The sequence below is a fragment of the Salmo trutta genome, chromosome 18 (genome assembly GCF_901001165.1).
Source record: "Salmo trutta chromosome 18, fSalTru1.1, whole genome shotgun sequence".
NCBI lineage: Eukaryota > Metazoa > Chordata > Actinopteri > Salmoniformes > Salmonidae > Salmo > Salmo trutta.
In genome coordinates, this window is record NC_042974.1 from 16,764,469 (window position 1) to 16,780,711 (window position 16,243).

General features: G+C 43.4%; 2 protein-coding genes across 4 annotated transcripts in view; both read left to right on the forward strand.

Annotated features, from left to right (window-relative positions):
- dnai2b (dynein, axonemal, intermediate chain 2b) lies at nucleotides 1-13,807 on the forward strand. Of its 3 annotated transcripts, none has more exons than XR_003867595.1 (14): nucleotides 1-150; nucleotides 795-985; nucleotides 1,330-1,491; nucleotides 3,433-3,554; nucleotides 7,241-7,383; nucleotides 7,699-7,812; nucleotides 8,391-8,530; nucleotides 8,754-8,876; nucleotides 9,048-9,271; nucleotides 9,460-9,595; nucleotides 9,790-9,936; nucleotides 10,135-10,353; nucleotides 12,952-13,129; nucleotides 13,242-13,807. XR_003867595.1 is itself a non-coding variant. In XM_029697783.1 (14 exons), the coding sequence occupies exons 2-13, from the start codon at nucleotides 803-805 to the stop codon at nucleotides 12,982-12,984; spliced, it is 1,746 nt and encodes a 581-aa protein (XP_029553643.1). In that variant the 5' UTR covers nucleotides 1-150; nucleotides 795-802; the 3' UTR covers nucleotides 12,985-13,029; nucleotides 13,242-13,807. The 3 variants fall into 3 exon arrangements, 2 of the variants coding, with proteins under 2 accessions (XP_029553643.1, XP_029553642.1); XM_029697783.1 differs by having other exon boundaries at nucleotides 12,952-13,029; XM_029697782.1 differs by having other exon boundaries at nucleotides 12,952-13,803.
- Nucleotides 13,808-14,826: 1,019 nt separating this feature from the next.
- The window catches only part of LOC115152884 (kinesin-like protein KIF19), a 98,375-nt gene continuing 96,958 nt past the window's right edge, over nucleotides 14,827-16,243 (forward strand). The window contains exon 1 of the mRNA XM_029697784.1: nucleotides 14,827-15,274. Within this exon, the coding sequence (XP_029553644.1) occupies nucleotides 15,236-15,274 (39 nt within the window). The 5' untranslated portion in view covers nucleotides 14,827-15,235. The remainder of the gene's footprint in view (nucleotides 15,275-16,243) is intronic.

Here is a 16,243-nt window from a genome sequence, read left to right on the forward strand (position 1 = left end):
TCACACTGGGCATGGGGATGTGTTGCTAGGATACAGGTAAACTGCTGCTAGTTTTGTGTTGCGTTGAGAGTGGGGAAAATCCAAACATTTGAGGATACGGCGGGGAGCTGTGACGCTTCGTTTCATTATCTTGTATCCTCAAGAGGAAAGGTAGGAATATTTAATTATGATTTCGGTTTATTGACAGTCGTTTGATTCGAACATTCAAAACAATAAGAATGCCATGTTAGATAATGTAGCTAGCTAGCTGACGTTACATGATACTCTGGCTCAAGTGACGCTTGATTAACCGTTAACGTTATCTAGCTAACGTTAGCTACCCATGCATCGTCAGGCTGGCAAACGTTAGCTAGCTACTAGTAATGTTAGTCAGCTAACGACAACGTTAGCACACTTAGAACTCCCCCCAAATAGATATCTCTTGTAATGTGGCAACTTAGCTACTTAGGCTAACCATCACAAGTTGGTTACATTGTAAAGTTAACTGAGACAAAGCTAGCAAACTGACACGCATATGTTGATGGATTGGAAGCTTGTCATTCACCAGTTTGGTTGACATTGCCACATTGCATGTAACCTCCCCTCCCCGTTTGAATAGGGTTCATTATTTTCATCAAGAGCAGTTACTGTAACCCTTTACGGTGTAATATTAATCCAGTCACTGTACCTTTTTCTATTGTTTGTGTTAATTCCATCGTCAGGTGAACTAATCCTTGACTTGTGTTGGTAGATAAACAAGTAGGCCCATAGTCTAACCTGACTCGATCCTCTCTCTCCAATCTATGTCCCGATAGCACCCACAATGGAGATAGTTCATGTGTACACCAAGAAGCGCAATGAGTTTGGGCGACAGTGTAATTTCTCTGATCGGCCTGCTGAGTTGCATGTGGACATCCTCCCTGATCCTTCTCTGGCATCCAACTTCATTGAGAAAGACCCTTGCGATGTTCCCATACAGTGCACACAAGAGATGTCCGAGCATGAGGTGAACATTGTAGACTAACAACCTGTCACCTGTAAAATAAAAATATATGACAAGTAAATAGATTTGATCATTCCCTGGTAGGTGTATTATAATTTATTACACAACCTAAACATTTTACAAGACTTGAGCAACACATCCATTTTAATTGGGTATGTTGAGTGTCATGATATCAGAAAAGTTTGTGTTAGATAAAAACAGCTTCTGCATCATTATGAGATAAATGGCAGCATCTGGCAGCCTATGTACATTTCACTCCAACACTATTTATTCAGACTGTCTGTAACCAGGCCACTACGGCCCTGTGTGCTGAATCCTGCCTGTCCTGCCTGGCCCTTTCTTTGTAGGTGAACACCGAGCGCTTTGAGTCAGACACCAGGGGGATAAACCATGTGGAGGGAGGCTGGCCCAAGGACGTCAACCCTCAGGAGATGGAGCAGACCATCCGCTTCAGGAAAAAAGTGGAGAAAGATGAGCATTATTTCAGCACCATCATGCAGCTGGGCAGTGTGAGTGTGTCCCTAAATCTACATTGTCTCAGAGTAAGGGTGTTAACTGGCCCTAAATCTACATCGCTCCAGACTAGGGGTGTTAACTGGTCCTAAATCTACATTGCTCCAGACTAGGGGTGTTAAAACCTCTTGGGGATCCCTGCCCGGTAATGGGATTCATTGTCAAGAGACCATGGCGGGAAATTCAAAACTGCAAGAATCTAATAATTTCAATTTCTCAAACAATCAACTATTTCTCACCATTTGAAAGATAAACATCTCCTAAATCCAACCACATTGTCCGATTTCAAAGAGGCTTTACGGCGAAAGCATAAAGTTAGGTTATGTTAGGAGAGTACGTAAGTCGCTCTGGATAAGAGCGTCTGCTAAATGACTTAAATGTAAATGTACATCGAAAATAGCTGTGTGTAATGTTTTGTCAATTCAAAGACAGGCGTCAACAAAAACAGATAACCAGCTAAAATTATGCACTAACCTTTGACAATCTTCCTCAGATGACACTCCTAGGACATTATGTTACACAATACATGCATTTTTTGTTCCATCAAGTTCATATTTATATCCAAAAACAGCATTTTACAGTAGCGGTGAAATTCAGATTTTTTTCTTCTCTGAAATGCTTCCGGTGAACAACGTTACAATTTACAAAATTACTATTCGAAAACATTGGTAAATTATAATATTGCCATTCAAATAATTATAGTTTAACATTTCGTAAATGCTACTGTATTGCCAGATTTCAAAATAACTTTACTGGGAAATCACAAGTTGCAATAAACCGGGTGCTGTGCTAAGAACAATAGGCTAGGCTATATAGGTTAGCATCATCTTGTAACCATGTAATATCAATAATACTATTGTCAATAATCCCTTACCTTTGATTATCTTCATCCATTGGCACTTCCAGGAATCCCAGGTCCACAACAAATGTGGTTTCTTTTGACAAAGTTCATAATTGATGTCCAAATAACTCCAAGTTGTTAGGCTTCGGTGGCTACTAAAAAGTAGTGCCGGGGGGGGGGGGGGGTCACGGCGAAAAGTTAAAAAAGTTTAAAAAATAATCTATTTACGTTCGTTCAAACATGTCAAACGTTGTTTAGCATCAATCTTTAGAGCCATTTTTAACGTGAAACATCAGTAATGTTTCAACCCGACCTCTCCTGTGTCTAGAAAAACCTTTCTCACTGTGTTATCTATTAAACAATGACTCAAAAAAAATAGTACAGCCACAAAATTCTTTTTTTTTCTCAGGTTTTTGCCTGCCATATGAGTTTTGTTATACTTACAGACACCATTCAAACAGTTTTAGAAAATTCAGAGTGTTTTCTATCCAAATCTGGTAATAATATGCATATCCTAGCTTCTGAGTTGGTGTAGGTGGCAGTTAAAAATGGGCACATATTTTTTTCAAAATTCTCAATACTGCCCCCTATAATATTGCCCCCTACAGGTTTTAACTGTCCCTAAATCTACATTGCTCCAGACTAGGGGTGTTAACTGGCCCAAAATCTACATTGCTCCAGACTAGGGGTGTTAACTGGCCCTAAATCTACATTGCTCCAGACTAGGGGTGTTAACTGGCCCTAAATCTACATTGCTCCAGACTAGGGGTGTTAACTGGTCCTAAATCTACATTGCTCCAGACTAGGGGTGTTAACTGGTCCTAAATCTACATTGCTCCAGACTAGGGGTGTTAACTGGTCCTAAATCTACATTGCTCCAGACTAGGGGTGTTCACTGGTCCTAAATCTAAATTTCCACAGAGTAAGGGTGTTAACTGGCCCTAAATCTACATTGTCCCAAATACATATATTAGCTGCTACAGTAGTTTAATAGATGGAGAGAATAACCAGTTCCGAAAGGGAGAGGTGGAGAGAATAACAAGTGTTCCTTTCCATCTCTGATCAGAGCCCTCTTCTGTTCCTCATTCTAACACAGAATATGGAGCATTGCATCAAACAAAACAATGCCATCAATATCTACCAGGAGTACTTTGAAGAGGAGGAGGTGGTGGAGGAGTCCGAGGAGCAGCCCTCAGCCAAAACCATCAATGTTTTCAGGTGCCTCCCTGACTTCTATTAACCTATCATTCAACAGTGTTAGACTTGCATAACAACAACAATGGTTGTAGTTATTGCCCACGTAGAATCCATTAATTATGATATTGTTATTTAAGGCTATATTACCAGTGTCTGGTGTCTCTCTTAAGTTAGTGGAACCAAAAAAATTATTGTATGGGACAATATAAAGTTTTTGAGAAATATAATATACACTGCTCAAGAAAATAAAGGGAACACTTAAACAACACAATGTAACTCCAAGTCAATCACACTTCTGTGAAATCAAACTATCCACTTAGGAAGCAACACTGATTGACAATAAATTTCACATGCTGTTGTGCAAATGGAATAGACAACAGGTGGAAATGATAGGCAATTAGCAAGACACCCCCAATAAAGGAGTGGTTCTGCAGGTGGGGACCACAGACCACTTCTCAGTTCCTATGCTTCCTGGCTGATGTTTTGGTCACTTTTGAATGCTGGCGGTGCTTTCACTCTAGTGGTAGCATGAGACTGATTCTACAACCCACACAAGTGGCTCAGGTAGTGCAGCTCATCCAGAATGGCACATCAATGCGAGCTGTGGCAAGAAGGTTTGCTGTGTCTGTCAGCGTAGTGGCCAGAGCATGGAGGCGCTACCAGGAGACAGGCCAGTACATCAGGAGACGTGGAGGAGGCCGTAGGAGGGCAACAACCCAGCAGCAGGACCGCTACCTCCGCCTTTGTGCAAGGAGGAGCAGGAGAAGCACTGCCAGAGCCCTGCAAAATGACCTCCAGCAGGCCACAAATGTGCATGTGTCTGCTCAAACGGTCAGAAACAGACTCCATGAGGGTGGTATGAGGGCCCGACGTCCACAGGTGGGGGTTGTGCTTACAGCCCAACACCGTGCAGGATGTTTGGCATTTGCCAGAGAACACCAAGATTGGCAAATTCGCCACTGGCGCCCTGTGCTCTTCACAGATGAAAGCCGGTTCACACTGAGCACGTGACAGACGTGACAGAGTCTGGAGATGCCGTGGAGAACGTTCTGCTGCCTGCAACATCCTCCACCATGACCGGTTTGGCGGTGGGTCAGTCATGATGTGGGGTGGCATTTCTTTGGGGGGCCGCACAGCCCTCCATGTGCTCGCCAGAGGTAGCCTGACTGCCATTAGGTACCGAGATGAGATCCTCAGACCCCTTGTGAGACCATATGCTGGTGCGGTTGGCCCTGGGTTCCTCCTAATGCAAGACAATGCTAGACGTCATGTGGCTGGAGTGTGTCAGCAGTTCCTGCAAGAGGAAGGCATCGATGCTATGGACTGGTCCGCCCGTTCCCCAGACCTGAATCCAATTGAGCACATCTGGGACATCATGTCTCGCTCCATCCACCCAACGCCACGTTGCACCACAGACTGTCCAGGAGTTGGCGGATGCTTTAGTCCAGGTCTGGGAGGAGATCCTTCAGGAGACCATCCGCCACCTCATCAGGAGCATGCCCAGGCGTTGTAGGGAGGTCATACAGGCACGTGGAGGCCACACACACTACTGAGCCTCATTTTGACATGTTTTAAGGACATTACATCAAAGTTGGATCAGCCTGTAGTGTGGTTTTCCACTTTAATTTTGAGTGTGACTCCAAATCCAGACCTCCATGGGTTGATAAATTGGATTTCCATTGATTATTTTTGTGTGATTTTGTTGTCAGCACATTCAACTATGTAAAGGAAAAAGTATTTAATAAGATTATTTATTTCATTCAGATCTAGGATGTGTTGTTTGTGTTCCCTTTATTTTTTTGAGCAGTATATATACAGTGCATTCAGAAAGTATTCATACCTTTTCCAGAATTTGTCACGTTAGTCTTATTCTAAAATGGATTACATTGTTTTTCCCCTCAATCTACACACAATACTCCATGACAAAGGATAAACGGGTGTTTAGAAATTTTTGCAAACGCATAACAAAACCAAAAAAACTTATTTACATAAGTATTCAGACCCTTTGCTATGAGACTCGAAATTGAGCTCAGGTGCATCCTGTTTCCATTTATCATCCTTGAGATCTTTTACAACTTGATTGGAGTCCACTTGTGGTAAATTCAATTGATTGGATATGATTTGGAAAGACACACACCTGTCTATATAAGGTCCCACAGTTGACAGTGCATGTCAGAGCAAAACCCTAGCCATGAGGTCGAAGGAATTGTCCTTAGAGCTCCAAGACAGGATTGTGTCAAGGCACAGATCTGGGGAAGGATACCAAAAAATGTCTGCAGCATTGAAGATCCCCAAGAACACAGTGGCCTCCATCATTCTTAAATGGAAGAAGTTTGGAACCACCAACTCTTCCTAGAGCTGGCCGCCCAGCCAAACTGAGCAATCGGGGGAGAAGGGCCTTGGTCAGAGATGTGACCAAGAACTCGATTGTCATTCTGACAGAGCTCCAGAGTTCCTCTGTGGAGATTGGAGTTATTACTCTGGAAGGTTCTATCTCTACAGCACTCCACCAATCAGGCCTTTATGGTAGAGTTGCCAGACAGAAGCCACTCCTCAGTAAAAGGCACATGACAGCCCGTTTTTTTAGTTTGCCAAAAGGCACTTAAACGACTCTCAGACCATGAGAAACAAGATTCTCTGGTCTGATGAAACCAAGATTGAACTCTTTGGACTGAATGCCAAGCGTCATGTCTTTAGGAAACCTGGCACCTTCCCTACGGTGAAGCATGGTGGTGGCAGCATCTTACTGTGGGGATGTTTTTCAGCGGCAGGGACTGGGAGACACGTCAGGATTGAGGGAAAGATGAACGGCGCAAAGTACAGAGAGATCCTTGATGAAAACCTGCTCCAGAGCACTCAGCACCTCAGACTGGGGCTAAGGTTCACCTTCCAACAGGACAATGACCATAAGCACACAAAGCAGGAGTGGCTTCCGGACAAGTCTCTGAATGTGCTTGAGTGGCCCAGCCAGAGCCCAGACTTGAACCCGATCAAACATCTCTGAAGAGACCTGAATATAGCTGTGCAGCGACGCTCCCCATCCGATCTGACAGAGCTTGAGAGGATCTGCAGAGAAGAATGGGAGAAACTCCCCAAATACAGGTGTGCCAAGCTTGTAGCGTCATACCCAAGAAGACATGAGGCTGTAATCGCTGCAAAATGTGCTTCAACAAGGTACTGAGTAAAGGGCCTGAATACTTACGTAAATGTGATATTTACCGTTTTTTTATTTGTCATTTCAAAAAATCAGTTATTTCTTCATCATTACGAGGTATTGTGTATACATTAATGATAAAATCCATTTTAGAATAAGGCTGTAACGTAACAAAATGTGGAAAAAGTCAAGGGGCCTGAATACTTTCTGAACGCACTGTACATATGTTTTTAGTTAAATGTATTTGTTTTCTTTTCATTTTGAAAATATAATGAATTGAAAGTTCTTTGTTGATGTAAAAATAGAAATGTACAGATTTTAAGGTTGTCTCATTAGATTTGAGGTGGGGTCCCTAGAAATTCTGTCTGAAAGAAATGGGGTCCCCAGAAATTCTGGCTGAAATAATGGGGTCCCCAGAAATTCTGGCTGAAAGAAATGGGGACCCCAGAAATTCTGGCTGAAAGAAATGGGGTCCCCAGAAATTCTGGCTGAAAAAATGGGGTCCCCACTGCTTTAAGTGGTTTTACATCGCTGTTGTGTTTTGATCTTCCAGAGACCCGAACGAGATAAAGCGCACTGCCACCTGTCTGTCCTGGCATCCCGATGGCAGCTGTAGACTGGCTGTGGCCTACTCTTCACTAGGGTTCCAGAACATCTCTCCAGACATGAGCTATGACTCATATATATGGGACATTGGTAGGTGTAATACTTCCTTCTTTTTTTGTTGATTTTAGCTATTAGACTCAACATCTGTTTTAATTTATCCCCAAAACATTCCTTAGCCCAGGATACTTCAACTGGTGACTATCAGGGAGAATTAAGAAAAAGGAACACTGTTTCTGCGTAAATCTATATATTTAAGTTTATATTTTTCTTTCTAACAGAGTGACTATCATTGCAATAGCTGTCACAGTGAGACTAACACATTTTCCGCCCTAATTAGTTGTTGAGAAAATCAATGTAGACTACGAAGTCTAGTAATCAATTTCATCCCGTCTGTTGCCTCTTCAGAGAATCCCAATAAGCCAGAGATGACTCTGAAACCTGTCTCTCTACTGGTCTGTCTGGAGTACAACCCCAAAGACTCTCACATCCTGGTCGGAGGCAGCTACAATGGCCAGATCGGTGCGTCCTTCAACAGCACAATGTTCTCTCCTTTTATTCCCCAGAAAGTATCATGCTTCCTATCAGCTCGGTAGCTGTACAGAACATTGGGGGTATGGTCAGGCCATCATCTTACTCTGACTGTCTTTCATCCTCTATCTTTTCTGTTAGTCTCATTTACCCCAGGATCTTACTGTTTTAAAATTAATATTCTGTTTTTTTCTATTGGAAATGTCATAATGCTTTGAGTTATGTAAGTCCAGGTCTGGATGGGTTTGTGCGGATGCTCTCTTATTTACACATTGAAGTATATTGCCTCAGGATATTGTTCAGGCTTTGACAGCTCAATATGAAATTCAGATTTTAAGTTGTGTGTTATATGTGCTTGTGTAAGAGTTGGGTTCAATTCCATTTAAATTCCAGTCAATTTGGAAAGTAAACCAAATTCCAATGCCAAATGTTCCTAATTGAAGAGAATTGGGATTTCAGTGTACTTCCTGAAATTAAATGGAATTGACCACCAAACCTTGTGTGTGCGTGTGCCCGCTTTCATGTGTGTTTGTGAATGTACACTAAGTAAAATGTCTCTGTCTGAGCAGCTTATTGGGACACTCGCAAAGGGAGCCAGCCGGTGGAAATGTCCACAATAGAGCACAGCCACAGAGACCCTGTCTACAAAGTCATCTGGTTGCAGTCAAAGACAGGAACCGATACCTTCTCTGCATCTACGGACGGCCAGGTGAGCCAAACCTGAAGCAATAAAGGCCTTTGTCACCTTAACCTTTCTCAAGCCAAGCAGGCACAATAGGTCAGGGAAGCACAAAACGCTCATGGGCAGTGAAGTCTGATACTCTTGGTCTGGGATGGGTACACTTTCTCTGACCTTAAACTGCCATTTGGTCGTACCCAGACGTCTATTGAAGGCAAGTAGACTGAGTTGACCCCTGTTCTCTGTCTATAAGGTGCTGTGGTGGGACATCCGTAAGATGAGTGAGCCCACAGAGAGGCTGGTACTGGACCCCAACAAAAAGGGAAACCTGGACAATGCCTTGGGGGCGATCTCACTGGAGTTTGAGACCACTATGGTGAGGAGGATCTCTAGACTGGACTATCCCTCTGTTTCACTGTTGATGAATTAGGAGTATGGATCAGCCTAACATCTTCTTGTATCACCTGGAGTAGGAGATCCAGTATATTATTTATTTGTACAAAAGTAAGACCTACAATTGAACATGATGTTTTCTCTTCTTATTCAGCCCACAAAGTTTATGGTGGGGACAGAGCAAGGGCTGGTGGTCTCCTGTAACCGCAAGGCCAAGACACCGGCAGAGAAGATAGTGTGTACATACAGCGGTCATCACGGCCCAATCTACGCCCTGCAAAGGAACCCTTTCTTCCCCAAGAACTTCCTGACCATAGCCGATTGGACAGCCCGCATCTGGTCCGAAGACATCAAGGAGTCGTCCATCATGTGGACAAAGTAAAGGGTCCCTCTGAAACATAAAACAGATGATATAGCTACTTCACAGATAGATTCAAAAGTATTTTTAGGTTCTGATAGATTCATAACACTCTTTAGGTTCTAATACACATAAGCAGCGATTTGGCATACAACTCGCCTCCTGTAATATTGACCTATTGTAAAATGACCTCTGTTGGTTGCCATAGATACCATATGGCCTATCTGTCAGATGGCTGCTGGAGTCCAGTACGGCCCTCTGTGTTCTTCACCGTCAAAATGGACGGGACGCTAGACGTTTGGGACTTCCTCTTCAAACAGAACGACCCCACCCTCAGTGTAAAAGTATGTCCCTTCCACACCTGTCTGTATTCTCAAAACACTTTGTCCAGCCTTCACTCAACACCTGCCAGGCCTAAATGACCCTGGGAAATGCTGTTCTGTTGTGTTGGGTTGTTATCGTTGGTAGAGTTCTTGTATGGTGATGCCAAAGAAAATGTCCGCCATCGGATAGACAATGAAGTTCTATTGTATTCCAGGTGTGTGATGAGGCTCTGTACAGCCTGCGGGTGCAGGATAACGGGCGCTTCCTGGCCTGTGGCTCTCAGCTGGGCACTGCCACCCTGCTGGAAATCTCCCCAGGGCTGTGTACCCTCCAGAGGAACGAGAAGGCCCTAGCCACTGCGGTGAGAGACGCCCTCTACCTCAGAACATCCATCTCTGCCCTAGCCTGGTCCCAGATCATTGTGGTGTGACATTGACCATAGGAGTTGGCAAGACAACACAATCCGATCTGGGAACAGGCCACCCCTGCCCAGCTCTATTCTATTATTTTCTCTCCTCACCTATCTATACTATTGAATTGACTCTGTGTCTTTGGTCAGATGTTTGAGCGGGAGACCAAACGGGAGAAGATCTTGGAGGCGCGCCACCGTGAGATGCGTCTGAAGGAGCGCAGCCGCTCGGAGCAGAGCAAGGACGAGGACACCAAGGAGGGCGACGGAGAAGAGAGCGTCGAGGAGCTAGCAACTCGCACGGAGGCAGAGTTCTATGAGATAGTAGAAGCTGAGCTGAAGAAGAGAGCTAAGGAGCAAGAAAAAAAGGTTAGAAGAAAATAAATAACATTCTGAACTTCCTTCAGGTTGATGACTTTTTACTAATCCAATCAGTTTTCCACGTTGATTCAACTTCATCCATTGATTTTTGTTGTTAAAATAATGTGAAGCAATGTTGATTCAACCAGTTTGTGCCCAGTAGGTTATTATTAATTTGTTTATCAACTCAGCAAAAAAAGAAACGTCCCTTTTTCAGGACCCTGTCTTTCAAAGATAATTCATAAAAACCTTTTAAAAACTTCACAGATCTTCATTGTAAAGGGTTTAAACACTGTTTCCTATGCTTGTTCAATGAACCATAAACAATTAATGAACATGCACCTGTGGAACGGTCGTTAAGACACTAACAGCTTACAGATGGTAGGCAATTAAGGTCACAGTTATGAAAACATAGGACACTAAAGAGGCCTTTCTACTGACTCTGAAAAACACCAAAAGAAAATTGCCCAGGGTCCCTGCTCATCTGCGTGAACGTGCCTTAGGCATGCTGCAAGGAGGCATGAGGACTGCAGATCTGGCCAGGGCAATAATTTGCAATGTCCGTACTGTGAGACGCCTAAGACAGCGCTACAGGGAGACCGGACGGACAGCTGATTGTCCTCGCAGTGGCAGACCACGTGTAACAGCACCTGCACAGGATCGGTACATCCGAACATCACACCTGCGGGACAGGTACAGAATGACAACTGCCCGAGTTACAACAGGAACGCACAATCCCTCCATCAGTGCTCAGACTGTCCGCAATAGGCTGAGAGAGGCTGGACTGAGGGCTTCTTGTAAGGCAGGTCCTCACCAGACATCACCGGCAACAATGTCGCCGATGGGCAGAACACCCACCGTCGCTGGACCAGACAGGACTGGCAAAAAGTGCTCTTCACTGACAAGTCGCGGTTTTGTCTCACCAGGGGTGATGGTCGGATTCGTGTTTATCGTCGAAGGAATGAGCGTTACACCAAGGCCTGTACTCTGGAGCGGGATCGATTTGGAGGAGGAGGGTCCGCCATGGTCTGGGGCGGTGTGTCAGAGCATCATCGGACTGAACTTGTTGTCATTGCAGGCAATCTCAATGCTGTGCGTTTCAGGGAAAACATCCTCCTCCCTCATGTGGTACCCTTCCTGCAGGCACATCCTGACACGACCCTCCAGCATTACAATGCCACTAGCCATACTGCTGGTTCTGTGCGTGATTTCCTGCAAGACAGGAATGTCAGTGTTCTGCCATTGCTAGCGAAGAGCCCGGATCTCAATCCTAATGAGCATGTCTGGGACCTGTTGGATCGGAGGGTGAGGGCTAGGGCCATTCCCCCCAGAAATGTCCAGGAACTTGCAGGTGCCTTGGTGGAAGAGTGGGGTAACATCTCACAGCAAGAACTGGCAAGTCTGGTGCAGTCCATGAGGAGGAGATGCATTGCAGCACTTAATGCAGCTGGTGGCCACACCAGATACTGACTGTTACTTTTGATTTTGACCCCCCCCCCCCCCCCCCCCCCCCCCCCCTTTGTTCAGGGACACATTATTCCATTTGTTAGTCACATGTCTGTGGAACTTGTTCAGTTTATGTCTCAGTTGTTGACTCTTGTTATGTTCATACAAATATTTACACATGTTAAGTTTGCTGAAAATAAGCGCAGTTGACAGTGAGAGGACGTTTCTTTTTTTGCTGAGTTTGTCTTATGACTGAATTAGTTGGCTATTTCAGTAGCATAACAAACATCACCAGCCTGTAATAGCATTCATCTGGCAATACATTCACACGAGGTGGCCTATATACAGCATGAACTCAGACGCTATGTTCTGTGCACCATGGCGGCTCTGATGATCTTATAGTTGATCATGTGTGGATGAAGTATCACTACATGGGTTTGTCTCATCTGAGTGTTAATATGTCCCTCCCTGCTGTGATAGTTGAATTACTATCTAGAGGGCAGGTTTTCTTGCCTACAGTGCAGGCCATAATTGAGCTCCCTCCCGTGAAGATGTTTGAGAACTTCAGGACAATAGCTGGAGAGAGGCTCATGTCAGAGTGACAAGTTATATCAAGCAGTTAAAGTTCCTGTTTGATTTACGTTGTCAAGGGTTTATACATTTAGAGGGGGCTGGTGAGGAGGTCCGGATTTTGTTTAAAATCTATAGCCGTATGACACAGCTGACAATTCAGTAAATTCAAAATGTTTCTTTTTTGACTGAAGTCATTGCTGATCTCCTCCTGCCTGTATGACATCACCACTGATAGTTACCTGTCAAACGTAGCTGCACGTCTTTGTCCAGGGGTAACAAATTTCCCCTTGTTTTGGTCCAGTGGCCCATTAAGATTGGGGACTATAAAAAGCTACTGTTAGCTCGTCTAGAGAGAGAGAACTCAACCTGTAAATTCCCAAATGCAATTTTTTTCCCCCAGTGATGATGGAAATATTTTATAATAAGAAAATAGGAATGAATTAAATAGATTGTTGGTATTTTTTGTACCTTTCCATGACGTTAAAAAGCTATGTTTTCTTTTAATGTAATTGTCAATTACTTACAGATACATACAGTAGATTCTGTGCTCAAACTGATGCTGTAATATCATTGTGTCGCCCCTCTCAGGAGAAAGACGTGTGTGAAGAGAAAGAAGTCTGAGACAGAACACCTTAACAGCACCATGTTCCACATGCTGTTTGAAATGTAATCTTGAATCAATCGAATAAAAACAGCAAGGCATTTTCTATTAATAGAGAAATAGACGTTCTCAGTGAGTCATGCGGAACTCATTAACAGGATTGAGGTACTGTTTTAATTATTGTTATTTATAAATCATTATTAGGGTTGTCTTCGTTGATTAAAGGAAATGTATTTTGCTATGTGTCTTGGGATTTTGACATTTGTTTCCTTTGTAGAAATCATGAAGACGGGGGGCACATTGTATGAAATGAGTCATATGCCAATCCTCAATGAATGTCAGAGAGTCGTGGATTGTAGTTATTTGTGTGCAATTTCAAGAGCACATTACAGGCTGCACAGTCTGACTCATTAATTCAGTGTGACACTGAAGACCTTGTTGAGGATAGAGGGAAAGGACCCATAGATGGACCATTACCATTCCAGATTTGGGATGGAGATGCTTTTGGTTGGTATGCAGTTTCACCGAAGTACCCCTGACTGCAGTGTGCGATTCGGGCTGCCCATGTTTTACCCCAACCATTTTTTTTGTGCTGTCCATCTGAGGTTTGACAGGCACACTGAATTCAAATGTATTTCATTTTTGAAGATCGTTAGAAATATTATATAAAGTGGTACCAGCAGATGTGTTGTAACACTTTGCTTCAGGACAAGCTACTGATGTTGTTGCAGTGAACAACAGACTTGTTATGTATGTCATGTACTGTTAAAATTGTGTTGATAAATGTTAAAACTTTGTAATATTATTTCATTGAGCATATATATATACAGTTACTACCTATCCTAATGAATAATGCTATTTACTTTACTCATGAGAAAGGAGACAGACTATACAATATAGACATACTGACAAGCTGAATGTGCTTTGTACATTAAGTTATACCAGCTCCAGTAGAGATCAGAGACTCAGGTGACTTCAATGTCAACTAAACAAAACACAATTAAAACAATTAACACAGTAGACAAAAACAAGGCATACATTGAAGAAACAGAAAATCAACGATCAAATCGATTACATAACTCTACATGTAAACCTAGGCTTACCTCAAGTAGGCAAATTTGTCCAAATAAGATTCCCTCATTGTGAGCAATTAGCTAGCTCACGTGCAAATGGGTGCTAAATAACTCTATGCTGACACTGGTGCGGTAGTAGGTCATATAAAAATATGCCACTGCACTGGTATAACATGAATATTACAAAGTACATTATGCATAATAACAGTCTCACTTCTATTGTTTATATTTTTATTCATGTAGGTTAGGTTCGATTAAGATTCGCTTTTGTTGATATTGATACCTTCGAAGTTTACCTTAACTTCTTTGACCTTGAAGGAGACGGGAAGGGTTCGGGTTAAACGCGTTTGACACCGCCCACATGTAGCCCGGCCCGAACTGCACACTGCAGTCAGGGGCCTCTCGTTTCACAGCTCATCAAGGTTGTGTGGTAGACCCAGCTGCATTTCAATCAGTTACAATACCGCATAAAATAAATATGAGAATTGTCATTTCATTTAGCTCTATTAACGTATGTTAGAATGTAATATTTTAGTCAGGAAACGACAGTCAAAGTTCTATTTAGTATTGAGGGCAAGCAATTGGGTCACCGTTATTTGGAGAGATGTTAGTGCAATTCTATGCGCCATCGATTTATCCACCAGATGTCGTCCTTGGGCCGCGGCAAATCGAAGAAACAGCTGCTTTACGCACCTCTCCCTGTCTGTTTAAACTACTTACTGATCTCTAAGGGTATCCAGGAACAACACACGAGTCGTCAGATGAAAGAAGCGAAGGGGAGAGGGAAGGAGAAGGGAACAGTGGACACCTGCCATTCTCCGTCCGCATCGTCGGTATCCTCGTATGTCTTCAAAGACATGGGCGAAAGAACAACCTAATTATTTCTATAAACAGGATAGATTAAACGGAATGTAAGCTACTCGTTTTACGCGGTTATATCAGACTTGTTTTGTAAGAGCGCACTTTTGGCGATAGGTGTCTATTTAACCGTAAATAAATTAGAACTATTTTTGCGGAAAGGTAGAGGTTTGTAGGCTAGTTGTTATCGTCATTCGAGTTCGACATTGGACAAGCCATTCAGGTGGGTGGAGAGGGGTCGTGCAGGTATTGAGCAGGATGTCTGACCGATGTCCAGTTTAGTTGCCTATAGACGGCCACTATTTTCGAACAATCGAGGATACTCCAGCCACCAGTGGCCATGAATGACACAGGCGAATCAAAGGACCACCAACTGACAGTAAGTACGATACACTAGCGTAGCCTGCCTACACTTTGTCACACTTCTTTACTATTGCTGCGAGAACAGTAGTGTAGTATAGCCTACCTTTATGGGGACATTTTAATTGAATGCCACGTGGCAGGTGTGACTAGGCCAGATATTCCCAAACTGGTGTACGCGCAATGCCGTCGGGGGTGCTCGCTGAAGGCCTGCGCTCTGAAGTGTTTTAAGGGGCGTTTGACAGTGATGAGGGGTGGTCGTTTGACCGCAGACCCATTACGGATGCAGGCAATGAGGCAGTGATCGCTGAGATCTTGGTTGAAGACAGCAGAGGTGTATTTAGAGGGCAGGTTGGTCAGGATGATATCTATGAGGGTGCCCGTGTTTACGGATTTGGGGTTGTACCTGGTAGGTTAATTTATAATTTGTGTGAGATTGAGGGCATCAAGTTTAGATTGTAGGATGGCCGGGGTGTTAAAGGGTTATATAATGAATCCAGTTGTTTGTGTCGTCCGTTTTGGGAAAGTACCATCATAAATGCGCACCCATAATTGCGCACATAATCGCTATGTCACATTTGACATTGTCTGTAAGCTTGAGTTCATTTGCACACGAAAAATCATACAATGATGGAAAGACCTGTGTGTTGTCCTTGTTAATGCAGACAGAAAGGAGCTCCAACTTCTTAATCATAGCCTCAATTCTGTCCAGCACATTGAATATAGTTGCGGAGAGTCCTTGTAATCCTAGATTCAGATCATTCAGGATAGAAAAAACATCACCCAGACGGTCAGACAAGTGAAAATTATGGTCAGTAAAGAAAACATTAAACTTGTCTCTCAATGTAAAAAAAAACGTGTCAATACTTTGTCCCTTGATAACCAGCGCACTTCTTCTGTATGTTGTAAAAGCGTTACATGGTCGCTGCCCATATCATTGCATAATGCAGAAAATAAAAGAGAGTTCAGGGGCCTTGGCAGCAAGAGC